The sequence below is a fragment of the Colias philodice genome, chromosome 21, assembly GCF_061535455.1.
Source record: "Colias philodice isolate Cphi_HAF_F1 chromosome 21, ilColPhil1 Martin Lab GWU primary, whole genome shotgun sequence".
Lineage (NCBI taxonomy): Eukaryota > Metazoa > Arthropoda > Insecta > Lepidoptera > Pieridae > Colias > Colias philodice.
In genome coordinates, this window is record NC_143106.1 from 61,267 (window position 1) to 82,433 (window position 21,167).

A 21,167-nucleotide genomic window follows, 5' to 3' on the forward strand; every position below is an offset into this window, starting at 1 on the left:
GATCGTTACGTAGTTGTAGTAAATTAGTGAATAGTGATGTCTTCATACTTCCGTATTGTTTCAACTCGCATAATATATCGATAACGCACTTTAAACACATTCGGACGAATATCAGCAACTTCCGTGACAATTTGTTTTTAAAACAGTAACTTACACTGCTTACGTTAATCATTAATTTATTATATGTAATTTTTGTTTCTTGATACACATTTCCGCAATAAGTTTTACATAATACGACTGCGATATATGCAGAGTCGATAGCCATGTTCAAGTCGTAAGCTGAATCGTTTTACATAATAATGTTTACACTTTAATGTTCCGAGCTTTTAGTGATGTGTTTGAAGTAAACAAATACCTGTCCGAGGTGTGCAATTAGAGCATCGAATGTGATGCGTTAATTGTAGTTGTCGCTTGGAAGGACATAATATTTCAAAAATAGCGATTAGTCCTCATTACAAATGAAAGTATCGAAGAGTATTGATACAGTGTTTATTACATTAACATTGTAAAACTTTTGTAATAACATTATTGACATGATCAAAATTAATATTTTAATAATATAATAGACACAATCGTTCAGTCGAGAGTGAAGTTGTTATTAATTTAAGCTGTCGTTTGAACACACTGCACATGAATACATAGGTATATTGAAATTTGAACACGTGCGTTACGACTTACGAGTGGGGAGTCGGGAAGAGGTTGTTAGCTATTTATAGCTGTTGTGTACATCGAGTGAAGGTCTTCATTTAATACCAACTACCCGGTAAGTGCTGGCTGATGAATAGGAATTCGGTGTTGTCAGAAGGGACCAGCCTTTGTGTGGAATGATTGAATGTAATCGAGTTTGAGCTTCGTAATACGTGCGTCATTGTTCACTAAGGGATATTTGGAAGATCAGACAATACGGAAATACAGTTACAATGTGGTTACAATGTTAATAAATGAATTCCAACCTGAGTCATTTTCTCGTCAACTTCTAGAACAGGGGATTACCCGCTCACTGCATAAAACAACCCGTGTTTGTTTACCTGAAATAAAAATAAAAAATATTAAATAATTTTTAAAGTAAATATATGTTTTTCATTCGAAACATTCTTTAGGTATAGCAACCGCTTGTAAATAAACATACAGCTATTAAAACTAAAATTAGTGTATCTAGAACGATACAATCGAAAGTAAGTTTCTAAAAACCCGTTCGTAGCATTGATGTGGCAAGGATAATTAAAAAACTTATAACATTCAAGTCTCTTTGGGGAAAGACAAACGTGCGGTACTGCAGAGTGTTTACACTTTACAGCGTAGTTGTGGAAAGGTGCATGACTGCATTATATTTCATAATATTTCGGCTAATGTTACGTTTTGTTGACGTGAAGCGGGTCACAGCGTTGTGCAAGGGGCGGCTCGGACGGCTCGCGCGGCTCGGCTTTCACACTGCACTCGTTTATTGTGCCCTTCATCTCGTTAAACTGGCTAATTGTTATATTATCATGCTGTTACTAAAATTATATACTTAACTTTCGTAATTCTTTGCTACTATATCCGCCTTACTTATCTAATTATCTGGGTTTGGATCTGAACGACATAGAGTCTAAACGAATCGAATGTGTTTAAGTACTCTTGATTTCATAATGAAAGAATAACAAACCCATCAGTTAATAATAGACACCATTCGTAAGGTTTCGCTATTCTAAACAACAGCTAATAAGTTCATTAATCATTAGTTCCATCAATAGTGGATATCACCATAATATGCACAAATCTTATACAAGCAGGTAAACGTTTTAAGCAATCAACAGTTTAACAGGCCGTTCAAATATATTAATTATAATATGCAAATTAAACAACCGACGGAACATTAAACAAAAGTGTATCGCATAAAACGGTCATAAATTTCGATTGATGCTATCGATATCCGTCGATCACGCCAGTTACATAATCGGTTACATATTTTGGAAGTCAAGGTCTCGACAATGGTCTCTGAGTCTCACCCACTAGCCACTTCCTGCGACGTGACTCGTGAGCTTCGCCGAGCCGGTACAGTTAGGCGCTGCGGGGGGGGCGGGGACACAACGGAACCACTGTCCACTTCCATTGTGTGGACACGTACTTGTTTGTAGACAGAATCTCGTCTTTTGTTGTCCTATTGTATATTTTCTTGTTTCTGCAATACCGTTATCGTCGTTGATTACCTACGACAATAGTCTGTAATAATCAGCAGACTGATTCGAAAACAAGTTTGGCTCCTGTTTTTTCTCATCGTTTTTGAAGGTGATATATTATTTACTTGAATAACCTAGATGAGTGAATACGCCAATTAAAGCTGAAGCAACGCTCTACTTGTCAGTCATCTGCGTCCGCCTCACGCAGCGGCTGCTTATCTCGTCAGAGCTGAGACAGGCTATGAAATCACTTCCAACGACCAAGATAATCAGTGTTGTTAGAATATCTGGGACGCAGATATTCTAACTTCAGAGCATTTGTGACAAGACTTCATTGGTGAACATGACTGAGACATGACTATATTTATTAAGACATTGTACATTGTTGGTAAGAAATCAGCGTGAAAAACCAGGTAGTCTATCCAAGGCTTAATCATCGAGACAACAGATTAACTACCGAGATTATTGTAGGAGCAAATATTTACATAGAGCGCACTAATCTTAGCCGGGGATAGTGAACTCAGAATTATGTTACTGGGTTAGTTAAAAACTAACAAGCAAACTACTGTTCTTTTATCTTCTATAGTTAACATTACATTATATTATAATTATTATTGTTCAGTTGAAGCGCGTTAACAATTATTGTTAAAGTTAAGTAGAAAGGATTCAGCCTCGAGTTCAATCGGTTTAAACGTATTTATATGCGATTAGATCACAGCCGAATGTAAGAATTGCATCACTGCAATTGGTCCGTAACACAAGATTGGACATTGCGATACAAAAATAAAAGTAAGAGGGTGTAGAGCGAGTGCAGGCGGCGTGTGGTGGCGTGTGGTGCGGCGGGCGGCGCGGCGGGCCCGGGCGGCTCCTTGCAGTTTCGCAACCAGTGAGTACGTAGCTTTCGATGTTGCTCCAGAAAAATTCGAGCAGAACTAATGGGTGCCTCACCAATCACCATAAATGTGTTATTATCGGCGCCTTTAATTTGGAGTAGAGCAGACCTGAGAATGCGAATAGTAAGACAGATATGGAGTTTTGAAACTACACACACAATGTATAATCTCCATGAGGTCTCGCAATTTCGATCAGTGTCGAAAGTGCGTGATTTACATTATGTAAATTCATTTCGCAAACCATGCGTTAGCCTTGTTATTTATATGCTTTCTTCACTTCCAATGTCCAAATCTAAAATTTTTATCTTTTATTTCCTTAAATATCGATCATACGAGTTAATGTTTATCGACGAGGATATTTTATGTCGATCGCGGTAATAATTCACCAATTTTAATGAATGCAAAGATTTATTGGGTCATAACTTAAATGATGATCGCGGAAGGAGGGGTGACATTTGGAAAAGTCAATCAGAATCAGCGACGCGCTCTAATTCAGCTGTATAATGAATTAATGAGCATTACCGCCCAAAGCCGTTACCTCGTTTAAAGGTTGATCGTTTTACTAGCATTAACAAATTCATCTAATTAATAAGGTCGTTCGTTTTTTGTATTTAATTAGAGCACAAGCATCTGTCCGTGGACCGTGGCGCGTGGTCATAAATCAAAAGACTGAATAATCATTCGAACACTAAAGATAGGTTGTGTTTATAATGCCAAAAAGATTAGGCTCTATTTACATAATATCTCAATTGGTACACTAGAAAAAGTAAACCAGTAGCCTGACCAACACTGCCGCGACCTCGCAGGCGCCGTCGGACAACCAACCTTCAACCTTCATCTTAATATAATTCTGGATCACTTACATCTAATTAATAGCTAATTTTCATATATTCTAATCTAATGTTGTCATAAAATAAAGTATTATTGAGATATGGGCATTATTAATTTATATTGCACGATTTTTGAAGGACATCCGATTAGTCAAAATTAGGTAGTCCATGAAAGTTATTTGATTATTATAATATTATTTATAACAGACGCATTATAATTATTGATTTTTATCACAGAGATAAGTTCTTGCTATCGCCACGAAAAATACCCGACTTATTGGAAACGGAAAATTAATAATTCTTGTAAACATTTGTTCGGATAATATCTGCGATAAGGTTCATAATCATGTTTCCGTTTATGAAGCTGCTTAAATAATTTTCAGCGATATAAACAGCTTAAATACACTATCGTCAGTCGTCACAAACATACAAACCCTGTCATAACATTTTGGATATTTCCAACTGAAATTGAATTGTGCTTTTGATTCGGCATAATATTATTTAAGTAACAGAAATTAGGTCGGTAGTTACCTAAGTAAGCGATAAAGTATTGCGAAACTTACAATCTGAAATTATTACTATCACTCGCGTAGGTGTTTCATTGGAAATCGTTTTATATTAAATCTCACATAAAACTAAATGTATTCTCGCTGCATTTCTAATCCGTAAAAGCTAAATGGCAGTGGCTCGTAAGGCCACGACACGTCACCGCTCACGAACTTCGCTCATTAGACATTACTCGTGAGTTAGTAAATAAGTAGCCAGGTACTAATGACATAACGTAGTAGCGACTCTGCGTAGAATGACTTATACATTGATCATTTACCATGACGCAACATTTAAATGTTGTCACGAAGAAAGCAATGTATAGCGTATTGAAGTTTAAAGACAGATTAGGGAAGTGCGTCAATGTTCTAGGGTAAAAGCTTTGACTGCATATTTGTGCGACCGCGACTTGACCGTGAAGCTGCGACCGACACCCCTCCCGCTCCCCGTGCTGTCCCCCCCGCAGCCCCTCGAGCCACAGCCGGTTATTTAAACTTTTATTTTTCTTCTGGTCGTTAGAATTGCCCAGTCAGCCCGATACATGCCGATAGGCTCTGATACGTTCTGACGTAGACATGAGTCAATTTTTTTGTTGACTATCGAGATTGAAGTTACTCATTTGTTATTGGTCCACTTTTTGCGCTTGTTTGTGTGCTTGGGTATGTTCACTGGGAAGATTCCTGAATGACTAAAGATTTTTTATAAGCAGTTATAAGATGTTTGTGATGATACATACATACTATATTTTCTGTTAAGACGTACTGTAGGCTTTTAAAATTGTCCATAATAAACGCATACACGTCTCTTTCAATAATGAAAATTCAATATACCAAAGTTTCGCTTCATTCCGAGGTAAAAATTAAAAATTACAACCTTTTCAACCTACTACCTATACGATTAGGATTATATTTTAATCTATCTCTTATAATTTGGCATAAGACATATTGTTCAACTTCCTAAATGTTGTCAAAATTGTTGTAGACGACAAAAAACACTGCCCAGTGCAAAGGGCCTAAAATTGTTGCAAATGGTTGCCACTAATCAGTACTGGAACCCGAGCAACGGCCACAGCTAGGGCCGGCGATGACACTTCCAGGCGGCAGGACGTCCGCGCGGGTCGCCGGCGGCCCCGCACCCCGCACCGCGCTCCGGCTTCCGCCTCATTAGGGCGCGCGCCCAGAATCGCTAATGGCGCTTCTGACATACGCAATAACTTCGTGATTTATATAAGTACGCTATATTCATATATTCACCCGATTTAGTATTCAGCATCGAACTGTTCCTGGCAAGTTATAAATTATCAGACGGTTCCACTTTACAATTATGAATATGCGTCGTTGATGCTAATGCCATAAGATAACGGCACATGATAGGACACTTTAAAATGAATCAGGTTATAAACTTTACAGGATAACAAGTATAGGTAATAAAGTGTAAGGTCATGTTTATTCATTATTGTGGAATACATACCACCGACCAAAAGCTACGTTGTACATACTACTAGTAACTATTTAGTAATCTGTGCTACTACTACGAGAAAGTAATTATTTGACTGCAGTGTAAACAGATATCATTTTCCATTAATTTTTTTGTTCTTCAATTCATTACATTAATTAAATCGTAGCAGATACTAAGTCACCTTCAGCGAGGGAACCAAAAGCTTCTCGGAATCGGCAATGACAACAATGAATCACGTGATATTGATATACAATGCACTGTACACATGGACATTGTGTCCGTGTGTTTGTGTTGGTGGTTCAGCTTACGAGGCGAGCAGCCGCGGCTGTATGAGTGTATAATTATCCGCAGAAACTTTCTTGTTTGTCTTCTGCGGAATCGTCACTAGATGTACACAGTACAGCATCATTGTAACCAAATGAATTACGTAAGGAGCAGATAGCGACGTTAGAAGAACTGCAACGCGATTAGCGGTCGCACGCGTGTCGTTTACATAATTAAACAGTTTAATTGACGCGAGTCGCGAGCAAAGGCTAGCGTGTAGTTACGTCTAGAGGAAGGTAGTGTTTAAACTTTCTCGTCTTTATATCAAACAATTATATGCTTTTACACAATATTTGCATTGATAGCGACGGCACAATGTTCAGTGCCTCCATGATAGCTTTTGCTGCGGTGTATTGATGACTAATGAAAATAAGTTTATCACCTCAGACAATAGGCGCGACTGAGAAATACTTACAGAAATACTTGTTTTTTTCACTCTTAAAAATAAATTACTGGCACTAATAATTCATAACAAACGGCTAAAGGTATACGCCAAACCTTAAATATAGGTATGTACTAATAATAATCCCATCAACATAATATTATGTCTAGTATATAAAAAAATAAGTGCTAATATACTTTGTGCGATTATACATTATAATAATTGATTTTCAAAAGTGTTATAAGTTCAGAAATGTATGTTTATTTTAATACTCTAGAAAGATAATCACGCATATTATATATATTAAGCTATTGCATAGCTTCTATCGCGGGCCTTGAGCGCGGGGACCGAATCCAGAAATTCCGTAACGAAAAACCTCACGCTCCCCACTCCGACGGGCTCGGAGGTGTGGCTTGAAGGCATAGCATGCAATAGCTTTACCGCGGCAGTCCCCGAGTGCCACACGTCTTCATTTTTTATTAAAGACCACCTCCAGCTTCTGCGAGCAAGTTTAAATACGGGAGATTTGCGGGTATGTTTGTTTTATAGTTGTTTATGAATCACACTGGTTGTAAATACGAGCTTTATAATGTAACATTGAAGTAAGAGACGTAACAATACGATAAGATTAGCTAATTATAGTTTTTCGCTCGTTATCAGCTTATCGAGATCTATATTAATAGATCTCGATAAGCTGATACCATCGATACCTCAAAAACATGTAAATTATTACATGTTTTTGAGGTGCCTGCATTGTGTAAGGTAATTTCTAGATGTGATGATAATTGTAACAATCCATACTTATATTATAAATGCGAAAGTAACTCTGTCTGTCTGTCTGTTACTCAATCACGCCTTAACTACTGAACCAATTTGCATGAAATTTGGTATAGAGATATTTTGATACCCGAGAATGGACATAGGATAGGTTTTATCCCGGAAATCCTACGGGAACGGGTTTTTCTTTGAAAACGCGGGCAAAGCCGCGGGCGGAATGCTAGTAATTAATAATTGTCAAACTGCTCGTTGCAAAGTGGTCTAAAAATAAAGATGTTGATATAAAATTGTTAATAATACACGAATCGTGGTATTATTCAAACGTGCAAAAATAAAATGGAACACGAAAATAAAGGGCGCGATCAAGGCGCGATCGCTGACACCGGCGCGGGCGCACAGAATTAGACTCGGTTGTTTCATATAAACAGACATTTTCATTATGTTATTTTAAAACATTCGAATTATTATACCTTTAAATTTGCGAGTCAAAAACTTTGTTAAGTTCTAGTGCACTTAATAGATACTTATAGTTAGAATATAGTTGATAAAGAGACGTAACACCTTGCGGGTATTTTCAAGTTTGTATATTAATACGGAACCACTTGCTGCAAATACACATCGATAAAATGACTTGTGAGGTGAGTTTTATAAAAAATATTAAACCAAAAATATTAATACTTTTAAGTATCTAACTGTCGATATCAATTCATGTAAAAATAAAGAGCGTTAATTGAATAATGACGAAACAGCCGATATGTCAGCTTGAATGAGCAAGTAGTACTGCACGCGTGGCTACGTACGGTCCAGCCAGATCATATTGCACGGAGATCACTTGATGCAAGCTACAGGGTATGGCGCACTTTACAGAACGAACAGTTTCATATTACACAGGTTATGAAATCATACCAGTATTATAAATGCGAAAGTTGGTATGTTTATTTGTTATGCCTCACGCAAAAACTGCTGAAACGAAATTATTTTCATGAAATTTGGCCACAGGCGGGAGGGTAACTTGGATTGACACATAGGAAAGTTTTACATAAATATTAAAATATTATGTTGTGTATGAAATGATTTTTCAGAATTTTCTAATTATAGACATTGTAGGTACATGTGTATTGTGTATATCTCTGTAACGTTTATTTTCTTTAAAAAAACATGTTTAAAAATGGTTTAGAAAATTATGCACTTATACCGTTAAATATAATGGAACAAAATATGTTCAGATAATGATCTAAAAGTAGCATACCTAGTTAAATTTAATCGATTCTACTCGCATTCGCTAATTAACTTAATTACGATTAGTATTATTTACTAAAACTATGTTTTCCGTAACAAACTTCTGGAAAGCATAGGTATTAGGTACCTACCTATCAACCGAACGGCAAAGGCAACCATTAAGCATATAATAATGGGGTTTTATTTGTTCTTACAGGTAATTTAGATAACAATATCAACGAATACGATACGATAATCCAATTAACATAATATTAAAAATCTACTTTTACGACATTCGTTGTTGGTGCTAACTTGAAACTTCAAATTACGAACCGCGCTGAAAACGTTACACATTACCTACTACCTACTAGCTGCTCCGCGCGGTTTCACCCCCGTGGCTCCACTCCTGTTGGTCGTAGCGTGATGATATATAGCCTATAGCCTTCCTCGATAAATGGGCTATCTAACACAGAAAGAATTTTTCAAATCGGACCAGTAGTTCCCGAGTTTAGCGCGTTCAAACAAACAAACAAACTCTTCAGCTTTATAATATTAGTATAGATTAGCTGATCGTCATAATAATTATACTCTAGAACGTACTATCAACGTGGTGTTTGTAACTAATTTGCTGCCATAAAAACAACGCGAACGTTGTTATAGCAAGAAGGCTTGATACCGAGACACCCTCTATGGAGACACCTCACTCAAATAAACAGTTTCCGACGAGATTGTGTTATCTGTATTTGTTCCGTCTCACTGATTTTCTGTTTACAGACAAATATTATAATTATATAACAATGAAAAACCACGATTATAGTGTAAATAACTTACTTATAATTGCGTTCTAATATTTGATAAATCCACGTGATAGATTTAACATAACTACAAACACTTCGCAATTGTGCAGAAAATCGAAATCAAATGTTAATAAACTACGCAAAAAATATAAGCATCATATTAACGCGGAAATAAAATACTAGTTTCGTATGTACATAAAAATAATACTATTATGTATGAAATGACGATTTTTACGGAAATCAATAAACAATTTATTAAGCCAACTTCTATTGTATAACAATAATTGCACGTTGTTTTCACAAAGAATGCCTACACGCATTAAATTTGAAATTCATGGTTTAAAGAGTAAAAACCACAAAGTATAGAACCATGTCCGAATTATTGCGCGAATTAGCTGCTGTAAACATATTCTACTAATTTAAATCTATTTTGGGTGTGAAAGTTTTTCAAATTAATAATTAATTGACATTTTAGAAGAAAATATACTATCCCAATTTTTATAAAAAACAGAAAGTTAAAACTTTCATGAACTTGAAATTAAATTCAAGTTCAAAGTTCAAGTTCAAAGCTCGAACTTAAATTATAGCAGCTTAAAAACTTACTGTATACGAAAGTTACCCATATCAACACAAAACTAGTTATTCTAAATTTTAGATCTAAACGAACACGATTCAAAAAGTTCTTACATGAAAAGGGCTGCTGAACATATCACTTAATATCAGTGTCACTGTCACAAAATCCCGGTTACTGTCAAGTGTGGTCTATGGCCTGGGCCGTGGTCTGTGAGGAGACAGCACTGATGACTGAGCGTGTGGTGCGCGGGAGGCGGTCGGTCGCGGACTGGCGCTGCGCCTCGCCGCGGCCGCTCTGCACTATCACTGCTTATCATGATCTGATAACGGCTACAACATCGCTTAACGCTTTAGATCACCACTATCGATAGATGGCCGCTAATTAACTATTGCGTGTTATGACGACATGTATTTACAAGGATATTCATTAAATGTAGAGAGCAGATAAAAAAATCTCAAAATTTTAACCGTTATCACCACAGGATGTGCAGATTGTGCTGGTAACCTTTAAAACAATCCAAATATGTATTTAAGGCAAATATTTTTATATTCAGAAGATATTAAATAAATATTGGAGGAGGTCTAAATAAGGTGCCGTATAGGTCGCCAGATGCCTTTCAAGATAGACTAAATTTACTATAAGAGAGACTTATTTGGATTTGTTTGACTTATTAACAAGTATAGAGAGGTAGGGAAGCGAGATCGTGAAAGGTCCCGGAAGATTGGCACAAAGTCGGTCGTTGACCCGCGAGCTAGTCTAGGGCCCGCTAAAGGTCACCCAGGATCAGAGAAAGTACGGAACTAGGCGCGTCGTGAAACGAAAATTGAGATAATATTGGCTGGAAACGCAAACGATAGACCGTAATGACTCAACCGTGGGATGCCGCAGTTGCAAGTCACCAAGATTTATATGAATTAACACCACCAAGAATTTGTAGAATATTATTATTAATTCATAGAGGACTAAAATCAATAGTACCCTGCTCCAGTTTAGGCGTATCAAGTGACATAATTAAAATTATAGCAGAAACTGAAAAAACATACATCACGTCACAGGACATCCTTTGAGTGATAACAGCTTTCATCGCAGCGTATCTCCACAGCTACAACTACTAAACTTTACGAAGCATGTGTACAATCCTGTGACGTCATATAACCATAATGAAGACGTGCAATCGTCATCTAACGTGCGAGATATGAGATAACATATCGTGGTTTGTTGAATGATCTCAATCTGAGTTGATTGTGTTGCAGGTTCAATGTCACGTGTTAATTAAATGACAACAGTCATTGTATCTCAGACGGCACTTACTGTCACTTTTGTTGAGGAAGTATTGCCTAATGCAAGAGATTGATCGCAGACATCAGATGCAGCTGTAAGGCAAATCTGCGTGACTGATGAAGTGTTATGATTGGTTGGCAGTGCAAACAGTTACGTATGTGCAAACCCGGATTGCGAATGCTCATTGACCGTGAAGAGGGCAAGTGTAAAGAAAATCTTTGATCTGTTTAGAATGTAAACAGGAGAGGACTTATAAGTTCCTATCTGAAACCACTGACATTTTAAACCAATTCTTTACCCAAGACTAGAACACTAATCACTATAAATTGTGAAAGGATAATAGGTGAAAGCGCTATATCAATTTTAATTTGACAAGCTGCAAGATTTATCCACCTCCAAGTGTTTTAAATTTTAATGAATAATTCCGTGAAGTAGATGCGTTAGTGTGTGGTGTGGAGTGTTTAGTGCAGAGTGCGGGTCACCGCGAAACATCTTGGTTACACAACCGCTCTCTCTCTCTGCATGAATATGCGATGAGATGGTGACTTATAACAAACGCTGTGTTGGCGAAATCTCTGCGATATCAGCGAATCTTGACTTATCTCTCAAGTATTCTCTATAGTACTGACATTTACAGTTTGCCTTTTGTGTAAAATTATGTCGACACAAGAAAATTTTATTGTCTCAGAAGTCGAAAAGATTGTTTTAAGTTGTTCAAAGAAGATAGAAATAAATCAATTTACGTCAATTATAATATTTAATGCTAGGTGTTCATAGATTATTTAATATGACGTGGCGGTTCTCTATAGTGGTATTAACACTGACTCGATCAGAAAGTTCCAAGTGATTGTTTTGCAAATGAATCTAATTAATTATTAAAACAATAGCACACATGACATATTCACAAATAACATTTTCACAATTTGCATCGGGTTAGGAAGCGAATGCCATTCGGCATATTTGTAAGGTCAGCGACAGGTCAAGCGTGAGTCGCGCTTCTTCGATTATGCAACTTTTAACATAATATTTAGCAAAAGTACGTGTTGTAGTTATACTGCTATCACTAAATATCAATTTGTATCAAATTTTGATAACCCTGATAGATTATATTTTTTATATTCAAATAAATTTCAAAACATAGGTACCGACACTAACATTCTATATAAAAAATAATGGTCTTACGTACGATAATATATTCGGAGAAAAAAAATCGATGAAACGTTTAAAACGAATTAATTTTTAATATTAAAATAACGAATTGAATCGAATTAGAAACTCATTAAATTGTAATAGTACAATAGTGAAAAGATATTAATTATACTATATTGACAAAAACATTACTTTTATAACATTTATACGTAATTATTATGACGAAGAGAATACATAATTTGTACAAAGACGAAGTGAAATGATTTCAAAGCGTCCGCGCGGTGCGCGCGCCGACTTTCGGAATACATTCATTATAATAAACACGATTCATATTTCATACTCTTTGCTGGAAAACTGATCTGTACAGAGTCACGATTTGCTAGCTACACTAGCTCTTACAAATAAAAAGCCCATATCATTATTATTAACAAGAAACTGGACAATTTAAATTGGTAAATGTCATGTCCAAAGATTTTTTTGGTTTGATTGGATTAAAATATTCCATTAGGTACGTGGTAGGAAGACCAAAAACAAAATCAAGCAATCATAGCTTCAAATAGATTGTAATATAATTGATAGGCCAATATGCCATTATGTACGAATTCATTTTAAATCAAAACCTGAACCGAGAACAGGCTCGTTTAGAACCCAATCTGCTCAGGCCTCAGCCTAACGAGTCTTTAACTATAGCGTCTATAAAATATTTTACGCATAATAGGATCTAATTGCAGATAATGATACGTATAAGATTTTAGCAGTCTCTTTAATATCCTTTAGTTTTATTATGCTTTACTTGAATAATATTTAGATTTATAATATGATGGAAACTATAGATGAAGCTATAATTAGTGGTTTGTTAAAGATTCATCGCGATAATTAACTATTTATATTGCTGAATATTGAAGAAATAAATGAATAAAACTCTGTGATTTGATAAATACGCTTATATCGAGTGTACTTTTACTTAATTACGCACTTTTTATCAAACCTATATTAGCATCACCCGCATACGGCATAGCTGTGACATTTACATGTAAGCGATAGTTAAATTTTTTTTTGGTGCTCACAAACATTTTTTTCTCAAATACATAGTAGTTTTTGACGCAGAAGGTTACTGACGTATAATCTACTCAACTTACTACTTAACAAAAATGCTGTAAAATAAATCTATGGTACGAGTTACCTAATAATTGCAGTAAGCTTACTTATAAGTGTTTTCGAATTAATTTATTTAAATTAAGGGGTAAGTATAAAAATATATCATCTAAATCGACTCATTTCTACTCTACGAGCTGCAAATCTTGTAAAAAGAAACTGCTTATTACTGGGTAAAATATACATTATGTCAGCTCTACACTGGACCGCCTCTGGTCCACAATGCTATCTACCATCGGGAACTGTTCTGCGTACACTTAGTTATTTCCTAATATAAGTGACAGATAACCACTAATCCCACTATACAGTGTGATTGTTTTGCCTGCGATTAGCATCGAATCTTACACTATTGTAACAGTTTTTAGCACATGTTTTTAGGGCCTTACTTCCATCATTAATGCTTATGCAATTACATATAATGAACATATCTTGCGAGTTTTAATAATCTCAAGAAAAGGTACTTTCAATGGATTGACCATCATCTGTAAAAGTTTACATGTTCTCTACGTTTATAGTAGTTGCTTGAAGTGACGGTAACTACTTGGTAACTACCTATCTTGTGTATCAAATGACTAAATGTATCGTCCCAGCGATCAATTTACACTTCATACGTTGTTTGATCAATAACCTATTATTGATCAAATTTGATATTGATAATATATACTGTGACTGCATCTGTTTAGAGAAAAATATTCTCAATACATTGACTTCGGATCACTGTGGCCAGAAAGTAGTTTTTGAATGGGATTGCATACCTACATTTAAAAGGATTAATGTTAGGCCTATTACTAAAAAAGGCATTAATAAATTTAGGAATAATATTAATAAAAACCTGCCCGTACTAAATGATCAATCCTTTCCTAATAGTCCTTGTAAAATGTTTAATAATCTTTTTAATTTAGTACATAATGAATTTGAAAAAATATTTAAAGTTAAATCTTTAAATATTACCAAGGATTTACCATTTAGTAAATGGGCGACAGCTAGTATACATAGGTGCAGGAACATTCTTTATGAATTATATGGTATGAAGCAATATAATAAAGACCCATCTTTTCTTAGTTATGTTAGAAATTACTCAAAAATTTTTAAAAAAGTTTGTTTTACTGCAAAGCGTTTATATATCAAAGAAAAAATACGCGACTCTGATAATAAAGTTAAAACAGTTTGGTCAATTATTAATGGTGAAATGGGTAAAAGCAAATCAAGTAATACCATAAAACTTGTAAATAATGACAGGGTTATTGACAAAAGTGCTGATGTTGCTCTTGCTTTTGAAGAATTCTTCAGTAGTGTCCCTGCTACTATTACTAATAGTTTAAATTCGTCTTCAGCACTTGCAGAAACCTTTTTGAGGGACCATGTTGCGGGGTGTAGTACATTATTTGAATTACGACACGTAACTGCTAGTGATATTGTTACTGCCTTTAAGACGCTTAATCTGAAAAATACTTGTGATCTTTGGGGAATGTCCGTAAATCTAGTTAATAATATAATAGAAAATATTGCGAAAAATTTAGCTTTCATATTTAATAAGTGTTGTGACTATGGTACATTTCCTAATTTACTAAAGCTTAGTAAAGTTGTACCTCTATTTAAGAAGGGCGATCAAGAAGACTGTAACAATTATAGACCTATCTCTATTTTACCAACATTAAGTAAGGTATTCGAGAAGTTAATTTTAAACCAATTGAGTAGTCATTTTGCATCTAATAATTTACTGCACACCAAACAGTTTGGTTTCACAAAGGGGCGCTCAACCACAGATGCTGGAGTTGCACTTCTAACACATATATATAAAGCATGGGAAAACTCAAAAAATGCTCTGGGGATATTTTGTGACCTCTCCAAGGCATTTGACTGCGTTGAACATTGTACTTTGTTACGTAAGCTTAATCACTATGGAATTAAAGGAAAAGCCCAGAACCTCATAGCGTCATACCTGCATGATAGGATACAGACTGTAGTTGTTAATGGAGAACGTTCTAGCGGTGCGTCAATTAACATTGGTGTTCCACAGGGGTCAATTTTAGGTCCCTTCTTGTTCTTGGTATATATCAATGATCTTCCCTTTTATTTGCAAGATAGGTGTGAAATAGTTCTGTTTGCAGATGATACCTCATTAATTTTTAATGTGGATAGGCATGACCCAAATGTTGACGAGGTGAACAGTGCTCTTTTACACATATCTAAATGGTTTACTGCCAATAATTTATTATTAAATGCCAAAAAAACCACTTGTGTTGAATTTTTACTTCCTAATGTAAAAAAGTTGAACAGAGATATTACCTTGAACGGGGAGGTATTGCATCCTACTGAGTCTACTGTATTTCTAGGGTTAACATTGGACGAGAAACTACAGTGGGGAGCCCATGTCAACACCGCTGCAGGTAAGCTCAGTTCAGCTGCATATGCAGTCCGAAAAATAAGGCATCTCACCGATGAAGATACAGCTAGATTGGTTTATTTCAGCTACTTTCATAGCATTATGTCCTATGGAATTCTACTGTGGGGCAAGGCTGCAGATATAGAAACTATATTTATCTTACAGAAAAGAGCCATTCGCTCTATATATAATTTACGTGCTCGGGACTCACTAAGAGATCATTTTAAGAATACTGGTATCCTTACTGTACCATCACAGTATATATTTAATAATATTTTGCATGTACACAAAAGCTCCGACTTGCACACAAGAGTAGGAGATAGACACGATTATGGCACAAGGAACAGGAATAGAATTGAAATGCCATTTTTCCGATTAGCTAAAGTTAAAAATTCATTTATGGGTCAAGGTATACGCTTATATTATAGAATTCCTCACAATATTAAAGAGTTTAGTAGTTCTAAATTTAAAACTTATATAAAAAATGTACTAGTTCAGAGAGCGTACTACAGTATTCAGGAATATATAGACGATAAAGACCCATGGAGGGTTATCGCGTAAAAACCACAGGACAGTTCTTTGGCATATTATGATATATTATTATGTAGTTAGATATAAGTTACATATTATGTAATATTGACATGATTTAAAAGAGCAACTATGGAGTTTCTTGCCGATTCTTCTCCGTAGATACTGCTTTCCGAATCGGTGGTAAATGTTAAAAATACTTATGTAATGACGATTCGAAAGTGCTACTAAATAGTAGTCTAATTGAATAAATGAATGTTTGAGTTTGAGTTTGAGTTTGATACCAGTTCAGTGGTTTAACGTTCGTTCTTATTAGTCTCGTAGCTTGATGTACCAAGAGTGACTTGAAACAATATGTAGCGCTCGGCGGCAGGCGCTTGGCTGGCCCGAATGAAGCTGCAGTGCGATCGAGAGCACTTATCTCGGCCGCGCTCTCGAGAGCCTCGCCGCAGCTTTCAATGCACGCCTCACTTACATCACCGATGCTATCTCTTGTAGCCTAATTCTATTGTGTAACGACTTCGTGTTACAATACCGACTCATATCCTTGTCGAGTTCTCGCAGATTTGATATGGCGAATGTCGACGGGCGGGTGACGCTAGCTTTTGTAAATGCGGTCCTATCGAACACTGGACAAATGGCCAATCTTATCTGTAACCTGATCATTATCAGAGACCCATTTCGCAGTTTGCATTCGCTTAATGTTTATTTAAAATCCTATTACTGGTTAATGGTTGTAACGAATAGAAACACTAATAAAATTTTAATATTCATGCGACCGCTACGTGTGCTTTACTTAAATGATTTGCATAAGTTGAAAGATTTCAAGATTTATTTTTGAAAGTTGTTCATGGATGTGTTTCTTTTCAATAATATTTATACTTTTACGGCTACCGTCCTTTGTTGTCCAGTTCCAACTTCCAAGTGGACAATTGTGAATCAATATGACTAGCGTCCACGACCAGCCGTTCGATGGGACGGGGATCTGCCGTCCCGTAGATGAGTGGGCACTCACCTGGTGGGTTTCTGTCAGAGTTGGGAACAGGTAAGGCGCGCGATCATGCTCGCGCGGTCGTCGACCCGACAGCTAACTGTACAGCAAGCAAGCGAGCACAGAACACACTGACACCACTGACGCGTCTGATTTGCACAGGAGCGCACGGCGAACTGGTTCTAGTCGCCAACACTAGTCGCTAGCGCCGCATGCGCCCGCGGCCTTGACCGCCCGCGCCCCGCGCCCCGCACCGCGGCCCCCGCGGCCCTGCCTCGGCCCCTGCGCGCTGCAGCACGCACCTCGCAACAGCTCGGAACCAACCCCGTCGGCGCAGGCGCATCTTCACACACCCCCTAGTTTTTCATCCTTACCCAGGTATTTTGTAAGTAGAATATATCATTAACTCTTCTGCAGACCGCAAGTCTGTTAGAACTGTATTTGTACTTGAATTTATTGATATAACATTCGATATGCCTAATTGACACCTTTTGTTGCCCTCAGTTTTGCGTTGTGACGTCTTTAGTGTACTCGTATTAGGTACCTGTATACGAACGACTTGATTGTAAGTTATCTCCTAAAATTCTGGGTAACATAATATTTATCAAGTTCCAGGAAAGGACATTGTTTACGAGAATTCTTTAGAAAGGCAAAGGACGAAAGGAAACGAGATTGGGCACTTGATAATAGAGAGATAATAAAAGCTTTACCACCGGCAAGGTGAATGACGACACGTTTTCGAAATGGAGAGCGAACTAAGACAATAAAAATTATTGTTTTTGTGCAGTGCCGAATGCTGGTGGCATTGAGCTAGCGCGGCGAAAGTGCGGGCAGCGGGCAGCGGGCAGCGGGACAGGCGCAGTACCGCTCTTCGCATAACTCATTCCATATTATAGTTTCCGTGTCATACAAGAATTTTTAAGTGTTTTATATATAAATAATTATTTTATTTAATCTATACACAAGAACGGATAGCATGTACATTCTGATCCTTCGAGCCGGATTTGAACCATTAACCTATAGATAAAGTATTTATCCACAGGATATACCATTTTTCTCTTGCTAAATAATCATCAACTAAAAGCAAATAATTAAAATAAGTAAATAATTAAAAAAACAAACCTGCCAAACTGAATCTTCTATTGTTTAAATATGGGTCAATCAATTTTTTAAGGTCCCGATCATAATTTTCTCGTATTTTTTTTTACTTAATTTTCAGCATTTTACTATTTCATTTAGAAGATAATTCTTCGTAGATTAAGATTATATAAGCAGCAGTGAGGTTGATTAAATACATTTGTGGATTTAACTTCACGAACCGATCTATTCACGGGAAATAATGTCCTTTGGACAACTTACACAATAGTACTTTTTTAAATGTTAAATTCCCTTAAGAATTAAAACAAATTCTTCTAATCTTAAAAAATAAATAATATTTTGATATTTGTTCTATTTACACCCAAAATACGAAATATTTTTATTAAAATTGAAACGAATGATGTCTTTTGAACAACCAAATAATATTTCATATATAAAAAAGTTTCAGTAAAGCGGAAATAGTGATATTTTTTACAAAAAAACTATTAAGGCGAGGTTGTTACGTATCGTATTATTGATTTTACTTAATTAAAATGAACTGATTCTCGATATAACTGAATGAATGAAGTATAATGTGATTTTCATATGGGGACATCTTAGTCGTCTTGATTTTTGAAATGTTAAAATTACAATTAAACTAGACATAAAATCGCGTAATAAAAATGTTTTTCCGAAACAGCCGAGTAATAAACAAAACATGAACTATTTAACTGTTAAAGTATAAGTTTTATATAATTATTGTCCTAGGGACAACCAAATTGTCCATGGTACAACCACTTTCGTTGACCAAGTGACTGGTTGTCCGCGGGACATTTTTAAAATTTTGAGCCGCCAAGCAAATACTATTGTTATTTTATATATTAATCTCAGCTCACACTAAAATATAGACGAAAGCGCATCTCGTGTAGTATAATTGATAACAATGCATCAAGTACTTACGTTTTAATCACAGTTGTCTGACGGACTGACAATAAAGCCACCCCACACTCACCAACATTGCTCGGACGACTGTTGCCGTGATTTTATACAAATCAAAATGGCGTTTGAGCCCGACAGTTAATTATTGTGTTTAGCTTGTTGTTTAGGAATCTACCGCGCCATCTGTGTTTTGTTTCCATAACTAAATTACGGTTGTCTGTGAGACCTGTGCCATGTAGATGATTTATGGGGACAAAAGTAAAATGCCTGAAAATCGTATTTATATCCAATAAAAAAAAATTATTTGTATGTTTTTATGTCAATAATCATGAACTGAAACAAGAAGTGTATTTGGTATTTATGGTCGTGATAGTATGTGTTCGTGATGCGAAGTTTGTTAATGCATTGTAGCTTGGGGACAAATGTGTTAGTACTGGAAAATTGCATTTAGTCTCTGGACAACCATGAAACTACGCACAAATTAATAAAACAAGTAAAATATTGTTCACAATAATGTTAGAAAATATTAAAAGGAATATAATTAAAACCAATTTAACTCTTTATGATTTCATGTTTATTAATTATCGTTCAGGGACATGATGCGTGTACCGTCGGACCATTAAAAGTTGATCGACCCATATAATGTTTGCTTCTGATATGTTGTACATTTCCAGAAAAAAGCCATAAACTTTTTTTTTCTTCCTTACAGTAAAAATTGATCAGATAAGTTGATAATTTCTCGGTACCTTCTACCCTTCAGCCATCAATAATTAAAGGCAGGGAGATTAATTTTGAAACCTGTATCCCAGTAATTGGCCCATTGCTATTTGATGGACAGATAAAGTTTTTACTCACCATCTTAACAGTGTAGTTAATAGAGCTGCCTTTCAAGACGGATTTAGTGAGCAATAACTAGGAGCTGGCTTAACGCAAGCGTCACAGAACCGTTGCGAGTTGCGACTTGAACTAGCACAAGCAGCACAAGCAAGTTTTACATCATAATAATTAACTATTGAGTTGCACTATTATTTAAGAAGGAAAAGAAAGTTATTCAGGACTAGGAACAAAATATTGTCAGATGAACATTTCTAGGCAGGTTATAAAAAATCTATGCAATTTTTAAAGCCTTTGCTAATTATTGATACATATCAACTTTTAATGATCCTCACTACATCAATAAACTATTAATTACCGCTTTAGCTGAGCAATTTCCGGAAAATCTGAATAATTGGAGAGAATACACTTACATTTGTTATAGTTCCACTACTGTCATTAAAGAAATGATAGCATCCTCAAATCAAGTTAACCCGAAGCAGGAAATTCCTTGTCTGTACAAGGATTTGCTTTTTATTTCACTTTTTGTGTTTCAACCGCCGCGCTCGGATGAGAACTGCACACGCGGCGCGCAAGTAAATAAAAACAACAATAAGTCGCATGCGAATATATCTCCTAGTGTGGAGCGTTTGGTACTCAATTCCCCTGATAGTATTATGGTAAATAGAAAGCGGTGGTTCGCGCACGGCGGACCGGTCGGCGGAGCCGCACAGGGCCGCGTCCTACAACGATTTATTTAATTAAAGCTATTGTACTTGCGTTTCGTCATCAAAGCGAAGACGCGTCTGTGAATGTGACTGATTGTATCTTACGTCACGCGATGTGAAATCAAAATCATCTATTATTGTCACTTTTCAATCCGGAGAGTT

At 36.1% G+C, this 21,167-nt stretch overlaps 1 protein-coding gene across 4 annotated transcripts in view; it reads right to left on the reverse strand.

The window, feature by feature from the left end:
- LOC149478579 (uncharacterized) overlaps window positions 1–20,830 on the reverse strand; it is a 35,257-nt gene extending 14,427 nt beyond the window's left edge. The window contains exons 1-2 of one of the 4 annotated variants that reach the window (XM_089708378.1): window positions 20,712–20,830; window positions 954–1,028 (exon numbers count right to left, since the gene is read on the reverse strand). In XM_089708378.1, coding sequence (XP_089564504.1) covers window positions 954–962 — 9 coding nt within the window. In that variant the 5' untranslated portion in view covers window positions 963–1,028; window positions 20,712–20,830. Of the gene's footprint in view, window positions 1–953; window positions 1,029–10,071; window positions 10,240–17,472; window positions 17,642–20,711 lie in introns of those variants that run through there. The other 3 variants (XM_089708377.1, XM_089708376.1, XM_089708379.1) reach the window with 3 other exon arrangements.
- Between the last annotated feature and the right edge of the window lie 337 nt (window positions 20,831–21,167).